Source organism: Brienomyrus brachyistius, chromosome 22 (genome assembly GCF_023856365.1).
Source record: "Brienomyrus brachyistius isolate T26 chromosome 22, BBRACH_0.4, whole genome shotgun sequence".
In the NCBI taxonomy this organism is placed as follows: domain Eukaryota; kingdom Metazoa; phylum Chordata; class Actinopteri; order Osteoglossiformes; family Mormyridae; genus Brienomyrus; species Brienomyrus brachyistius.
Genome location: NC_064554.1, coordinates 18,829,322 through 18,843,680, shown reverse-complemented (window position 1 = coordinate 18,843,680; position 14,359 = coordinate 18,829,322). Strand labels below are relative to the sequence as shown.

Below are 14,359 nucleotides of genomic sequence, written 5' to 3'. Positions count from 1 at the left end.
AGCTTTGTTACTGGTGTCCTTATTGTACCGGTCTGTAATCAGCGTGTTGGTGCAAGTCCTGAGTAAATCTTAACGGCTTTACTGTGAATAGTTCAGTTTAGATTCGACTGTCAATGAACACAAGCACTCAGAATGACCAAATGCAGTTTGGCATCTAACCCCAAAGTTCTAGAAACGGCTGTACAGTATATAAATGTATGAAGCTTTAAAAACAATATGCCTGTGTTTACATGGTACACATCAGTGGTAGGAAGCAATCCTGATCCTGCAGTGTCGGTTTCCAGCAGGTTTTCCATCCTACCTGATGTTATCTGCCTGAGGTCAGGTGCGGCTCATCAGAGACCAGGGAAACCGGGATACCGGCACTCCAGGATCAGGATTGCCTACTCCTTATGAACACGGTATATTTAGTGAGTATATACAGCATCTATGATGGCAGTAATGAGTTCTGTACAGTGTGTGTATAAATACACACGGTATATTTAAATAATCATGAAGCGGAGGGAATGTGCAGTCTGTAGTTATGGGGGGGGGGACTGGGCGACGGTTAGTGGTGGTGTTGAGTTCAGGAGAGGGGCGGCTGTGGGAGAGGAGGCGTCACTATCTCCTTCCAGACAGGAGCAGGGCAGACGGTCTATGGTTTGGGTGGGAGGAGTCTCCAGTGATGATGGAGTTGGGCTGATGATGTATTGGACAGGATTCACCACTCATTGCTGGATCGTCCAGTTGGAGACAGAGAACTTTGTTCCAGCAGAGCTGAGGGAAGGACATGGCAGGTTTGGGAGGCCCACCCCGAAATCCTGCAGCCCAGATTGTCTAGCTGTGCCACTGAGTTCCACACCTTGGCACAGCTGGTCAAGCTACCCTCACTGGTACCCCAGTAAAAGTCACTCGGGACCTGGGCTGACAGATCGGCTTTCTTTACAAATGGGAGGGGAAAAGGCCAAGTGGGAAATGAGCACAAGCATGCCTGCTTTTTACCCAGGAACAGGGCGCCCCCCATTTTGCACACTTGACTGTCATGTCCCTGAAGTGACACTAGGGGGTGCACTTACATTACAGACCATGTATGCTGGCTGGACGCCAAGGTGGGCAAACTCTACTTCTTTTCCGTCTGTTGTTGCTGCACATGCAGTGTGACTTCGGAAGGCCGCGTCGCTGTTAGATAAGGACATATGAAGTGTGTGTCATGTTCTTATCTTCCTGCTAGTGTAGCGCAAGCTAAAACCCTGGGTTCCTTTAAATCAGAGCTAGATAAGATTATAACAGCTCTGAGCTATTAGTCAAGTTCTCCCCAAACGAGCTCGATGAGCCGAATGGCCTTTTCTCGTTTGTAAATTTCTTATGTCTTTGTGCGAGTTTCCTCTTCTGTTCTGGCTCTGACAGACGCAGGAATGAACCCTTCTGAATGGGCACTGGGGAGGGGGGGCGCGGCACAGCCCTGGCGTGCCGTGCATGACGAGATACGGGATATCTGCTCCATCAAGTACAGGGCAGGGACAAGTGGTATTTAATGCAGAAAAAGTACAGATGCACGTGGTTCAGGCTGTTCGCGACGCGCTCATGCGCGACCTGGGAAATGTTCTTCGCAGCTCAACTTGAACTCGGAAACGATGGCTGTCTGCAGACGTGATCTCCGACGGCCCGTGTTGCAGAAGAGCAGCCTCATCTGTAGCTGGAGGGTAAGTGCTCAGAAATGTGTGCGTGTAATGGGAGCCAGTCTAGTTGTCTTCTGCCTTTGGAACTGAACCAAGTGCCTGGGGGTATCTAGTTATCCTCTTAATGTGGTCCAGGGAGGATTTAATGACAGGGGCAACTGTTAGGGGTTTCTTACCGTAGCATCAGAAGAAAACTCTCTCTACCGGAGCTGTGGATCGTGCCACTTTTTATTTTACAGATTTTTTTTCCAGTGCAAAAAATATATTTACTGTTGGAAACAATTTCAATGGACATACTGTGGAAAAAAACCTAAAAATGCAGATTGCACATGCTAGAGTGGATTTGGAAAAAAATTATTACAATAAAAAAAGTAATTTAAAGCGTGTCACTCGTATCAGTCTGTGGAAATGCACCCATACGGGGACACGGTTCTGTGTACGAGCAGCGTCATGGGAGGAGCTGTGTGGTTCTTTGTGCGTGTGGATGTGCCCCCCCCCCCACAGGCCCCTACATCTACCCCCGTCGCTATGATGGACAGGGACATCCAGCTCCGAAGCAGGTCGGAGCGTAAAAATATTCCTTTTTATGTCGGCGTACATAGCCACCCGACTCATTTCCTGCAGACGCCCCTGCAGATGAAACCGGGTCCATCTAGCAGCACGTCGTGAGAGCAAAGCTCCAGCATCTCAAGGTTGTTCTCGGTGACCTCGCATAGCTGAGGACCCACAAGTAGGCCGTGGCTATTGCCCGCATGGAAATCACGGCACTGTGGCTTACTGTTTGTAAACAGGAAAACGGGTGACAAAAACCACTTCCCCCCCCACCTCGCCATGTGCTGCTGATATCAATAGCAAGGACATCATCCCGTGGAAGGTGCCCCCCGGAGACGCTTAAATACATGTACAAAGACACACAAAAAAGGAAAAACCCCAAATCATTCAAGACTCCTCAGGATGACAAAAATAACTTCATTCAAGACTGTACGGAATGCCAAGACCCTAGTGTGAGCCTCACTCTAATCCACCGTTTCCTGCTGCACCTGCAGGCTACGACTTAAAACAGGTTTGTCTTTTCTCTGTAAACGCTGTCGCTTATAAGACAAAAAAACTGGGAAAAGAATGTAATAAGGGCTTATGGTGGTGGGATTTCAGCTCGGAGCAGCATGGAATGGGCGAGGTTGTGTTCGTCTGCACTACATGAACCCGCCTCCCGCCGTCCTGCAGACGTCTGCGCCGCCTGGTGCGTCTTGAGGTCTAAAGACAGCGTGTCTTTGGTTCATAGTGTGACGTTGTCTCGGGCGTCACGCGCAGTCAGCTGACCTGTGCGCGCAGTCTCTGTGCTACAGCGCTCAGCATCGCACGCAGTCAGCTGACCTTTGCGCGCAGTCTCTGTGCTACAGCGCACAGCATCGCACGCTCTCATTTGTTCACGGGAAGCAGCGTCCGCCCCTGAGGTATTAAGACGCCCCCCCCAGGTGCCGATCTCGCTCATCTCCAGCTCGGCCGGGCTGGCGTCCGGCGCCAGGTCCAGCTCCACGAAGTCCACAGGTGCATCCTGGAGGGCCTCGTCCTTGCTGGGCGTGTCTTCGGCCCGGGGGGGCCCCGGTAGGCAGGTGGCCCTCCTGGCAGGCAACACGCACCCCAGGAAGACCGCTCCCAGTGCCATGCCGGCCGCACACGAGTAGAAAGCCGAGCCGTAGTTCTGTGTGAGGTCCACCAGGAACCCTGTGGGGAGAGCACAGCGGATGCTGGAGCGGGGGCCTCTGCCGGCAGGGGCATGCTTCTAGAAGCTTCTATTCTACATTTTGAAATCCATTACGGTCTCCTTTACAATGTCTTGCGGATCGGCTAATGGAACGTGCCACCAGAACGAGCCTTGGAAATTTTCAGGAGCGATTACACAGCTCATTCTGAAATTAGCCGTCCGTCTATCACCAATTATCCAGCGTAGGACACATGCAGGGCAGACGCTCACATGCACCGTCACATACTACAGGCAGTTTAGTGATGCCAGTTCACCCAGGAGACTAGTGAACGTCATCCTGGTGGTCTGCCTACCTCCCAGAGGCGGTCCTGCCAGCCCGGCGAAGCTCTGTATGAAGACGTAGACGCCGACGGCCGCGGGCATGCGCTCCACGCCCACCACGTCGTCCTCGGCCAGCATGGGGATGTGGGTGGAGGCCACGGTGCCGAGCAGGAAGCCGAAGAGAGCGCAGCAGGTGCTCAGGCCCCAGAAGCCGGCGGCGCTGGGAAAGGCCGCCAGCACCAGAGCCAGGGCCGCCACGCAGACCCCCAGGGCGTAGAGCTTCCGCACGGGCAGCCGGCCCAGCAGGACGCCCACGCAGAGCCGGCCCAGCACCTCGGCCACCGCCATGGTGGACAGAAGGGCGGCGGTGTGCTCCATGGCTACGCCCCGGCTCACCCCCAGCGGGATCACGTACAGCTGCGGCGCGAAGAAGCCCAGTGTGGCGAAAAGGCCGAAGGCTGCGTAGCACAGGAAGCCGCCGTCCCGCAGCGTGGAGAAGTCCAGCAGCCGCGGTCGTGCCGACATCGGCGCCCCCTGGAGGCCCTCGGCCCGCTTCAGAGGGACCTCCTCCTCTGCGGGCAGGAACTTCTCCTCCACAGCTAGCGTGGGACAGGAGGCAGACATGGACTGGAGGCCCGAATCCCCAGAGCTGACAGACGTGCAGGTGAGCTCGTTCTCCAGGGTGCAGGTGAGCTCGTTCTCCAGTGGCCCCGTCAAGGGGTCCTCAGGGCCGGTTCCTTCCACGCCCTTGGGCTTCAGCACGATGGGCCTCAGCAGGACCCCGCACACCACAAGGCTGGACTGCAGCAGCCCGGCCAGCAGGAGGCAGTAGCGCCAGCCCAGGTGCTCCTTCAGGGCCGCAAAAGCTGTGGGATTTCAAGAGGCGGAGCCTTAGAACGGGACAGGTCCTCGGACAGACCCCTGTCACACATTTAACTCCGCCCACACGTACCTTTCTAGTCCTGTCCTGTTTACACCATACCTACCTCAACCTGGTTGCCCTCACATCTAGCTTAAGCCTGGTGGTCCTAGACAACATCTGCCTGAACCTGGTGACCATACAGCATCTACACTGTACCTACCCTTACTTAGTAACTCTACCTGGGCTGTAGATACTGGGCTCTACATTGAGATCTGCCTCGTCCATCTGATGTCACACAATGCTGATGTCAACCCCAATATTGATAAAATGCTATGCGAGTTATTATATGAATTACCAGGATTTGTCTATATTCAACCCTAAGGGGTTGCATGAAAAGACACGCAAATTAATAATAATCATCACTTTATTAAAATAATCTCTTACGCCCCCCTCTGCAAAGGGCTCCCACCCGTAGCGGTGCCCAGGGGGCTGGGGATCGAGGGCCTTGCTCAGGGACCCGCAGACGTACTTGCATACCAGTTATGTGCATCCCTGCCTATAACAATTATTTATTTTTCTGATTTTCTGAATGCGATCCCGGAATCACACCCTGCTCAGCCACCCCATGTAAATTTGCTTATTCCTCCTGATTTCAGACATCCCGCTGGGCACGTACGCGCATGCAAGACACACCTGGAGCGAGCGCGAATATGGAAAAGGATTCCCCTGTGGAAGCGACGGCGGTGACGAGCGAACGCCGGCGGCTGAAGTACAGCGACAGGATGGTGACGGTCGGCAGGAAGGTGAGGCAGTAGCCGAGGCCTGTGAACACACAGCAGAGAGCAACATGACAGCCAGGGGGCGCTATACCGCTGGCAGCTCGGCCTCCGTCAACCCGCGGCGGACGTGTCCGTAGGCCCCTGAAAGAGAGCTGGATTATAAAGACACAAAAACAAAAAAGAGACAGAGAGAGGAAAAGAAAGAGAAATTGAGTTGTTAGAGAGGGCCGACTTAGGGGGGGACAAAGCTGCACACTGTCGCCTGCGAGAGGAGTGGTCCGTCAAAATGTTTACACCTTCCTCTGTGCCTCAAAGAACCAACTTTTTTTTCTTCGTTATTTGGATACAAAAATAAATTGCAGATATAAAATAAGTCAAATCACAATAGTTTTTGAGCTAAAACCCCTGTAGCACGTCGTCAGCGCGTGTTGTTCTAACGACGCAAAGGTTATTGGCTCAAATCCCAAAGAGCACTCAGACGTTATAACCTCCCTCTGCCATGAATCACTTTGAGTGAAAGCATCCACTATATGAATAAAATGTGAGCTTTAATGAATACGATAAAAAGTATTAAACTGGCTAAATCAGGGGTGTCGCCTCTTATACGCTTAGGGCCGGTGTGTATGCGGGGTTTTGGGGTAACCTGTAGGTCAGCTGTTCACACCCAGGTATGAGGACTCTTCAGACAATCAGTGCTCTAATTAGTAATCTAATTAGGGAGTTGCAGCAAAAATCCGTATACACTGCAGCCCTTTCTGGGTAAGATTAGCCACCCCTGGGCTAAATAACCCCAGTGGTGGTCTGTGGGGGAGGGTAAAAAGAGTTACCTGATATGGCCATGGTGGCGTACATCTGGTTGATGGAGCTGGTGAAGGCGGTCGCCATGGTGCCCAGGCAGGTAAGGATACCTCCGGCAATGACGACGAGCCGATAGCCGAACCGGCCTGTCAGCACTGAGGAGAGCGGTGCTGTGGAGTACACAGGACAACCAATCAGAGACAGGGAATGTAGGCAGAGGCGGGGCAGCCAGGGGGCCCCAGGTGTCACTTAAGTCTGTAATGAGGACCTCATTAAGACGTGACACACCAGAAGTGGCGTGAGTCACTTGGGGCTCAAGTGGCTGTGTAACACCATGACAGAGGCATGTGTAATCCTCTGTGGGAGAGATTTGGCCAAGAATGACTACCATTCAGCCCAAAGGAAGTTAAATTATCCATGGGGAGGGAGAGAGGGACAACATGGTAACATACAGTAATAGTTTCTCAGGCACATGAAATGGTTTAAAAAATTCTCAGCTACAATACTTCAGGCTCCCACTGGGGCGTGATGCCGATGGGAAGCTACCGCTAACCCTCACCACACGCAGCCCAGCATTTGGTTAAACGAGGCTGCCGTCGAGCCAGTGATTCATTGGGTCTAGATCGAGCGAACAACGAACGAGGGATTACTGTATGCCAGGGCAAAGATCGGCAGCTGCATGCGGGTGCAGGAGGGCCGCGCCGTGCCGCACACCTGTGAAGGTCATGACGAACACGCAGATGGAGATGATCCAGGACACGCGGCTGTTGCTCTCGCCGAAGTCTCTAATAAGGTCGGGCAGGAAGACGCCGAAGCTCTTGATGAAGCCGTAGGTGAAGGCCTCCACGAAGAAGAAAGCCCCAGCCACCACCCAGCCCCAGCCCCCATCTGGCTCCTGGACGTACACGTTCGGCCCCAGACAGCCCGTCACCCTCGATCTCCATGCTTTCATGGTTGGCTGAGATGTTCCACGGACCAAGCTGAAAGAATTGGGATAGACTATGGTTACTCGGCAGTTAACCTTCCCTTATTCATTTAGGAAACCATCCCGTTTTATAAAATTGTTGGGCACTCAGTGTTCAACGTAAAGCCAACATATATATTGCTGTTCCGGACCAGCAGGGGGCAGCGTAAACAGCATTATAACCAGGGGTCGATACCATGGAGAATTCTGACGGACATTTTGATCAAAATGCAACTTTTACTACGGACATGGTATTTAAAAACGCGGCCTACTCAGCTTCATTTTCAATCAAACGTTCGTGAACGGACAGGCTGACGATCCATTTCTGCAAACTTTTGCACGCAAACCTCTACTCTGGGCTGCCTGTGGGTCTGGCGTTTCCGCCGGTGACACTAAGGAGCGGCGCTGAGTCATTACTGAGGCCCCAGGGGCGTTTCGCAATAGACTTGATGTGTCAGCTCTCTGAAAGCGGCGCCAAATGCATTTCCTCCGGGTAACTGTGGGAAATGGAGCCCTTCGAGGTGAACAGACGACCAGGACTTCAGTGCTGGATGTCTAGGCGCACTGGAAATTAGTGCATGGTATTTTGGCTTAGGAATTGCACCACAGTCTATCCCACCCGATCACCACTACTGGACACTTGACCAGTACTTCGCACTGCCCTGTGTGTCACAATGTGTCACTGCACGTTTAACCGGTACTATGGACCACACCTTCCTGCCAGAGTCCAATTTCCACAGGTCCCTCCCCCGGGCCATGGTGGTTACGCTTTGTGCTTTGAACGATTCTGCCCCCCAGACACAGCCGGGACGCCCTCGGATCACACGTCTATCGCACCCTGCAGCACAGACACGACCTGACTTAGTTTTGCCGTGCGGCAGAGCCCCATGTCACTGAGGTGCAGGAGCAAAGCAGACACCCCCACCCCTGTGCAATTAAAGGTTTGTGCGACTTCTTACGTTCACCTGGGTGTGTTTGTGTTTTTTTCCTGAGGCACAAATACATCACGTGTATGTAAAATCTCAGCGTGTCTATATAGCTGACGGGGCTTTGTGATGATGTTTGGCACTGCGTGAGCCCTGACTGAAAGATGGCATACCTGTCTAACACATGCAACTGTTAGCTTGGGTGTTCCACATATTTAAATGGAATTCAATATCTCTGCAGTCATTCAACACCAAGAAAGTAATTACACCCAAAATGGTTATTTCAGTGATGTCCAGCATTTATTACATCCAAATGGTTTTCGTTAAGTCGTCTTATAAAAAAGCGCATTTATTGTACATAATTACACACAGGCTTGCCCTTGAAACGAAGAGTCCATTTTCCCCTAAGATGAATGTAATTATAGTGCCATTGCCGTTTTTAGATTAAAGTGCCCGAGGTCGCTGCAAAGTCAGAATATCCCTTGTAACTCTGTCATGTCAGCGCCAGTTCTAGACGTCAGCTTCGATTATCTCGGCAAGTATAACTGCAGTGACGGCACATGCTGGCGGCGCGTATGCCCGCAGAATAATGAGGATTTAAATCAACCGTTTACATGCTAAATATCTTTGACTTCCATACAGTCACGGGAAAGTTTGCCCTTTGGCATTTTTGTTTCTGTTTGAGGCCGCAACGCTGCATCAACTTCACGACGACGAAACTATGATTTTGCCTCAATTTAAACGCATTACGTTTTCAGTCCTGAGGTCAGATAAGGTCAGGTCAGGTCACGTTGGGGAGCATGCACTGGTATACCCCGTTGCCATGCCCGCCAAATGACGAAACACCTCGGGATCCCGGTTGGCGAGCCCCCACTCCCCACTCCAGGCGGACATGCGATCCTATCCCACCCTTCGGAAATCGCCGTTTATCTGCGGCAGCCAGGTGCTACGTGGGTGTCCCCTTGGTCCGGTCCGTAGTGGCTTAAGTGACGCTCCCTCACAACGCAGGTAATGCGCCTCATTCGGGACACCAAGTCAAAGCAGCGCTAAGGATCATCTGCGGTCCTGAGAGTCCTGGTTAAAATACTCCGGATTGCACAAGCGATTACAGAAAATGGTCGAATGGATGGAGTCACGTTAAAATACTGAGTATATTTCTAAAAAGTTCCTGTAGTGGGAGGACCATAACGGGGTTTTTTGAAATGCATCGCATCCGAAACTTTTAAATGTAAAATTTTAGTAGGCATGCTACGTTTTATATAGCTTATTTTGCATTTTCTCCAAACTATTTTTTAACGCAGTTTCCTTCACTGTTCCCAATACACGTTGGCCAGCCTGTAACATAACTAGAAACTTAACTTACCAGCTGTGGAAGGTTGGTCAGTCCAGCTGAAGTGAATAAAATAAAATAAAAATGATGGGAAAAGAAACCTTCCGCTGTGTAACTATGCGCCTGGCCACGCGTCCACTGAGCTCATCTCTCTTCTGTGCTACGGAACTGTTCTCCAGCGGTATCTGCTACCTAGATCATTGCATTTCTGTTACGCTGACAATTCAAAAAAATGACATTTAGGACACAGCGTCCGCCCCGCCGCCGCCCGGGATACAATAAGTGAACGAGATGTGTCTTTCGGATTCTCCTTTTTTTATACCGGCTCCAGCCGGTATCTCGACGCGAACGCGCACATGCGGCTTGTGCATGGAGAGTGCGCGGCACAAGCCCCGGCGCTCCTAATGTGAACCGCACTCCTGCAAGCTGTTCGGCGTGCCACTGAATTCTGCTTAATACTTAATGTTACTTTAAAAAAGGCCATAGCCATATATTTATCAATACACAGTGGAAGATGCGTTTTCTTTAAAAAGCTACTTCGAGATTTTAAACAATTACACTCGCCCGCTCTATTTGGCTAATAGAGCTTTAAGGTGGAAATACACAGTAAAAATCCTCCAGTATGTACTGACAGTGTCGGGATATTTTACACCCGTGGTTTGGAAACGCCGGGTCCACTGAGCCGTAATTTCGCACATTGTTTAACTTTGTCTAGATGACCGTGACGTGCGAGGATGCCTGTGAGCGCGCGCGTATCTTACCATAGGAGGAGGGTGATTGCAAGACCGCGAGCGACCGGGTGAAACAGGTTTATTCCAGTTTGGTGCCATCAAATAAGTGTGCACCGGGTCTTGCGTCATTTTCTTCAATATTTGTAACATATCTTTCTCGTAATGACTTGAAACAAGCACATTAATTATATTCTTCTAGTGAATATATTTTTGTGGTATTTACTTATTTTGCTTTCTGCGTGACACTGACGAGCGGGTTTGTGTCTGTGTGTTTTTTTGTTCCTGTATGTCGCTATAGGAAGTCGGCAGCATTAGTTAACGATTTAAGCGCAGACGTGTTTGTTGAATATCGCCCAACGCAAACACATGCAAACAAATTTCAAGGGATAAGATACATCCGAGTCCTCCGGCTGTCGGTGCGTGCGGTCACGGACAGCCCAGGAAAATGAAGTGGCCACGAGTTTTGCATGTATGTATTTAAAACTAAAGAACCAAGATCTGGATTCGTCCGTGGGAGTATTAACAAAAGGGACAGATTTGAGCCTGCTTTAAGAAGTAGTTTTTGTTTCCCCAGATACAATGCAAATTCAAAAATGATAATGAGCGCAGAATCTTTACAACCTGCCTTTTATATTGCGGTAACTGATTAGATAAAGTTGTGGGAGTGGATGCTGGCAGTAATAATGTGTACTCGGACGTTTTAATGCGTCCGTGTCCGTCTCGTCGCTGCACTTGACGCCCAGCCCCCAGTCCATCCTGCGAGGTGTCGCCGTGACCATGGTTACAGCCCCCTCCGCCAAGCCCAGCGCCGGCTACGGCACCCGCTACAGCGCTGAGCCAGACCTCGTGAGAGCACGATTTGGGATGTTCCTGAATACAGGCCACCCTAACCCAGTACATTGTTCTTTTTATTATCCCGACCCTATCACGTGTGTGTGTGTGTGTGTGTGGATTAGGTTTATAATACATTGTGGGGACCAAATGTCCCCCACAATGTGATAAAACCTCGTTATTTTGACGTTGTGGAAACCATTTTTCAGGTCCCCACAAAGATCTGTGAATGCAATCAAAAACCTAAAAATGCCTGAAGTCTCATATTTTGCTTGGTTATTTATGGTTACGGTTAAGGCTGGGCAGGGATTAAGGTCGTCATGTTGGAATTTTCTCCAAAGAAATGAATGGAGAGTCCCCACAAAGATATCATTACAAACCTGTATGTGTGTGTGTTTATCTGCAGTCCTGAAGGGACTGTGAAAATGCTTAATCATTAATCACACAACATTCTGCAAAGCCATGTAAGAGTCCCCTTTTATCTGCTGTGTTTGTCCAATGTAACATCTATAGCTCACAATTTGTTGATTCAACTAGAAATTACCAGAGGCATCTCCTAATTCACAAATAATTTGCAAAGTTCTCAAGTACAGTTTAAACAGGAACTCCCAGGTACCCCTGCAGTAAGGGGTGACCCAGAACTCTTATTCTGTAGCAGTCTAACAGGAGGAGTGATCTTTATGATGTACCTGACTAATGACAGATGGCACACCTATAACCCAACCCACTTACAGTCAAACGGAATAAGGGGAACTCCTTTCAATATACACCAATGAACGCCAGACAAAACGTTTTCAAATCTTCCCTTCACCATTGCTCTTGTAATATTGGTGAGAACCCCTGTCTTATCATTTTTGTTTTTTTTTCCCATTTAAAATCAGAAAACTGATTATTCTCGCGTACACAGACCCTTTAACTTGCTGAGGTCACAAGTCTGGCTCAGAATCAGCTTTATTCGCCAATCGTGCTGCGGCACACAAGGAGTTTGCTTCCGGCTGTTTGAGAGTCCCTAGTACACAGACGATAAATGACACTGTACAAGAAATACAAATTTGAAATATACACACATGTTCACAGACAGCGTGACCATGTCCGATGGGTTTCGCCAGATGATTCATACTTTCCTTAAGGACCCTCACCCAAGATCCAGTATCTGACACCGTGAAAGAAATGAAGTTTCTCTTTAAAATATGTATTTGTAGGATCTATATGATTTGCGTCATTTGAAAGTTATGGTGCATTGTAACCACTATAAATTACGTGACAGATTAATGATGCCTAATGATGAAAAGGGAACAATCAGCACGGTATCTGCCGATTAAAGGTTATTTTATGGGACAGATAGTGGAGCTGGTGACAGACCAATCAGGTTATGGGGCTGTAGGTCACCTGATCAGCGTCCTGAAGCTCACTGTCCTTGAGTGTAAGACATCCCTACATCTTACGGTATGGTCCTGTTTCGCTGAGTAGTGTGGTGGCGGCACCGTCTGTCCAGGACCCTATATGACCACATCTGGCACTCAGTGCAGGTTTATCTTCAGTACCTTGGACAGCTCACACACGCGATCGATTCTGTTTGTGCAATCAGCCCAAACTGGGACGCTTTCCATAGTGATTGCAGTGTATGCATGTGCGATTTATAGGGGATGCTATCCAGCGTGGTCAGCCGATTAGGCATATTGCAAGTAGCACACTCTGACCTGACCTAATTATGAAGTAATCAGTAGTGGGTTTGGTAACACTTAAGGCCACATTTTTAGCAATTTATAAACACGTTCATAATAAATAATAATCCATTCATAAAGCATTATAAACATGCCTATAAATATTTATCAAAAAGCTTAACACATTATAGTCATGTGTATTATGCATTATGACTGCTTTATTAAGCTCTCATCTATAATACACTATAGATACCTTTATAATGCCTTATAATGGTCGGTATAAGCATTATGGATGCTTTATTCTGCATTATAAAGGTATCTATAGTATATTATATATGAGAGCTTCATAAAGCATCCATAATGCATAATAAACAAGGCTGTAATGTTATGAATTTTGATAAATATTTCTAGCCATGTTTATAATTCTTTATGAATGCATTATTATTTGTTATGAATGTGTTTATAAATTACTAAAAATATGACTATAATGAAGTGCTACTTTGGTTTTTAAATCGATGTTTTTTGTTAAAAAAAGTATAAAAACACTCATTCTGTGTTCCATTTAAGTTTAATTTCCCGTCCTGGGGAGTTTGTGTGACACAGGTGTAAGACTTGGAGATCCTGAGGTGGAATAAACATCCTCATACGAGTTCCTTCGCAGGTGGGCGGAGCTGGCAGTAACAAGGTCCCTCTTCTGATTGGCCTACGATTAGCAGGACGTGCCTCGATGCACAGTGTTCCTAGGCCCGTATTTAGGTCGTTCTTGTAGAGGAGGAAAAGAGTGCCACGTGGGAAATGAATCAACGTAATCTTCGGAGCATTGCCAGTGTGCTGGCAGGATGTTTGTCCAGATTAAAACCGAACAGCTATTTGTAAAATGCTAGAAAGCCTGATCAGTGGGCCGCAGTAGATTCTGAGAGGTGACGCAGAGGTCAGGGAAAGACTCAGGCCAAGCACACTTACCTGGCTTATCGAAAGGGTGCAGCTGAAGAGGAAAGCTGATGCATATTTATGACATCTGTGAAAGTCCCAGTCAGCGTCCATAGATACTCGCTAAGGCCGACGTTGAAATGTGGTTGCATGCCTAACCGCTCTTTAAATAGGCTGTAATTTATGGTTAAATTCGGCTGAACTTTGTGGTGGCCAAAACGGCCACGGCCATGGAGGAGTCAGACCGCTCGGTAAGCAGGCGGGGTTGCTACCTGGATGCATCCGTCAAGGAAAATGGCCCACGTGTAATTCACACCCGTTTTGCTTTGCCAAGGTTGAGCATATCTGCAGCTTTAGGTCGTTGCACAGATATTCTCGTCCAGAGGCTGCTTCTGCTGGTATCTCGCAGGGCTCCTTCGCCTTTAAGAGCCGGTCCGACAGCTTGAGATATTCAAATTGAAGTACTTGGGAAAACACTAGCTTGTTGTTTACATTCCCCTACGCTGAGTCTACAGCAGGGTAACATGCCTGTTCTCCTCTGTCTGTTATTACTTCAGCCAAACAGATATTGTAACAAGTTCATAGTTCAGTCAATCGCTACAAGGACGGCAGTGTCCTTGGTGCAAGAGCCGGCTGAGCAGGAGATTGTCAGACAGTTCTGGTATCAGCTGGATTGTTTAAATACAGCCTGGTTATCTTTTGTTACCACTACAGGCCAGGACATATCAGAATCACGCCAGACGCAACAGCTGAAAGGTCACAGGATTTTAATGGTAGGTTTTCACGCAGGTGTGCAGTAGATACGATCTCCGTGCACAGGGATGCTGTTTGTGTTCGTTTTCAGTGGTTTTCCCAAGGAT

At 49.0% G+C, this 14,359-nt stretch overlaps 1 protein-coding gene across 2 annotated transcripts; it reads right to left on the bottom strand.

Annotated features, from left to right (window-relative positions):
* Positions 1–1,868: 1,868 nt before the first annotated feature.
* slc16a6b (solute carrier family 16 member 6b) lies at positions 1,869–10,092 on the bottom strand. 2 transcript variants are annotated; one of them, XM_048992324.1, is made up of 7 exons: positions 9,377–10,092; positions 6,838–7,103; positions 6,153–6,293; positions 5,240–5,368; positions 3,717–4,550; positions 3,033–3,383; positions 1,869–2,978 (listed from the first exon to the last, which is right to left on the bottom strand). In XM_048992324.1, the coding sequence occupies exons 2-7, from the start codon at positions 7,073–7,075 to the stop codon at positions 2,935–2,937; spliced, it is 1,737 nt and encodes a 578-aa protein (XP_048848281.1). In that variant the 5' UTR covers positions 7,076–7,103; positions 9,377–10,092; the 3' UTR covers positions 1,869–2,934. The 2 variants fall into 2 exon arrangements, with proteins under 2 accessions (XP_048848281.1, XP_048848280.1); XM_048992323.1 differs by having other exon boundaries at positions 1,869–3,383; positions 9,377–10,090.
* Between the last annotated feature and the right edge of the window lie 4,267 nt (positions 10,093–14,359).

Excerpts from the sequence above, each read along its gene's own strand:
- slc16a6b (XM_048992323.1), bottom strand. The coding sequence starts at position 7,075 with ATGAAAGCATGGAGATCGAGGGTGACGGGCTGTCTGGGGCCGAACGTG. Across the intron at positions 6,294-6,837 it reads GTTCGTCATGACCTTCACAG|CACCGCTCTCCTCAGTGCTG; the intron begins GTGTGCGGCACG and ends TGTACTCCACAG. Across the intron at positions 5,369-6,152 it reads CGCCACCATGGCCATATCAG|GCCTCGGCTACTGCCTCACC; the intron begins GTAACTCTTTTT and ends GTGTGTTCACAG.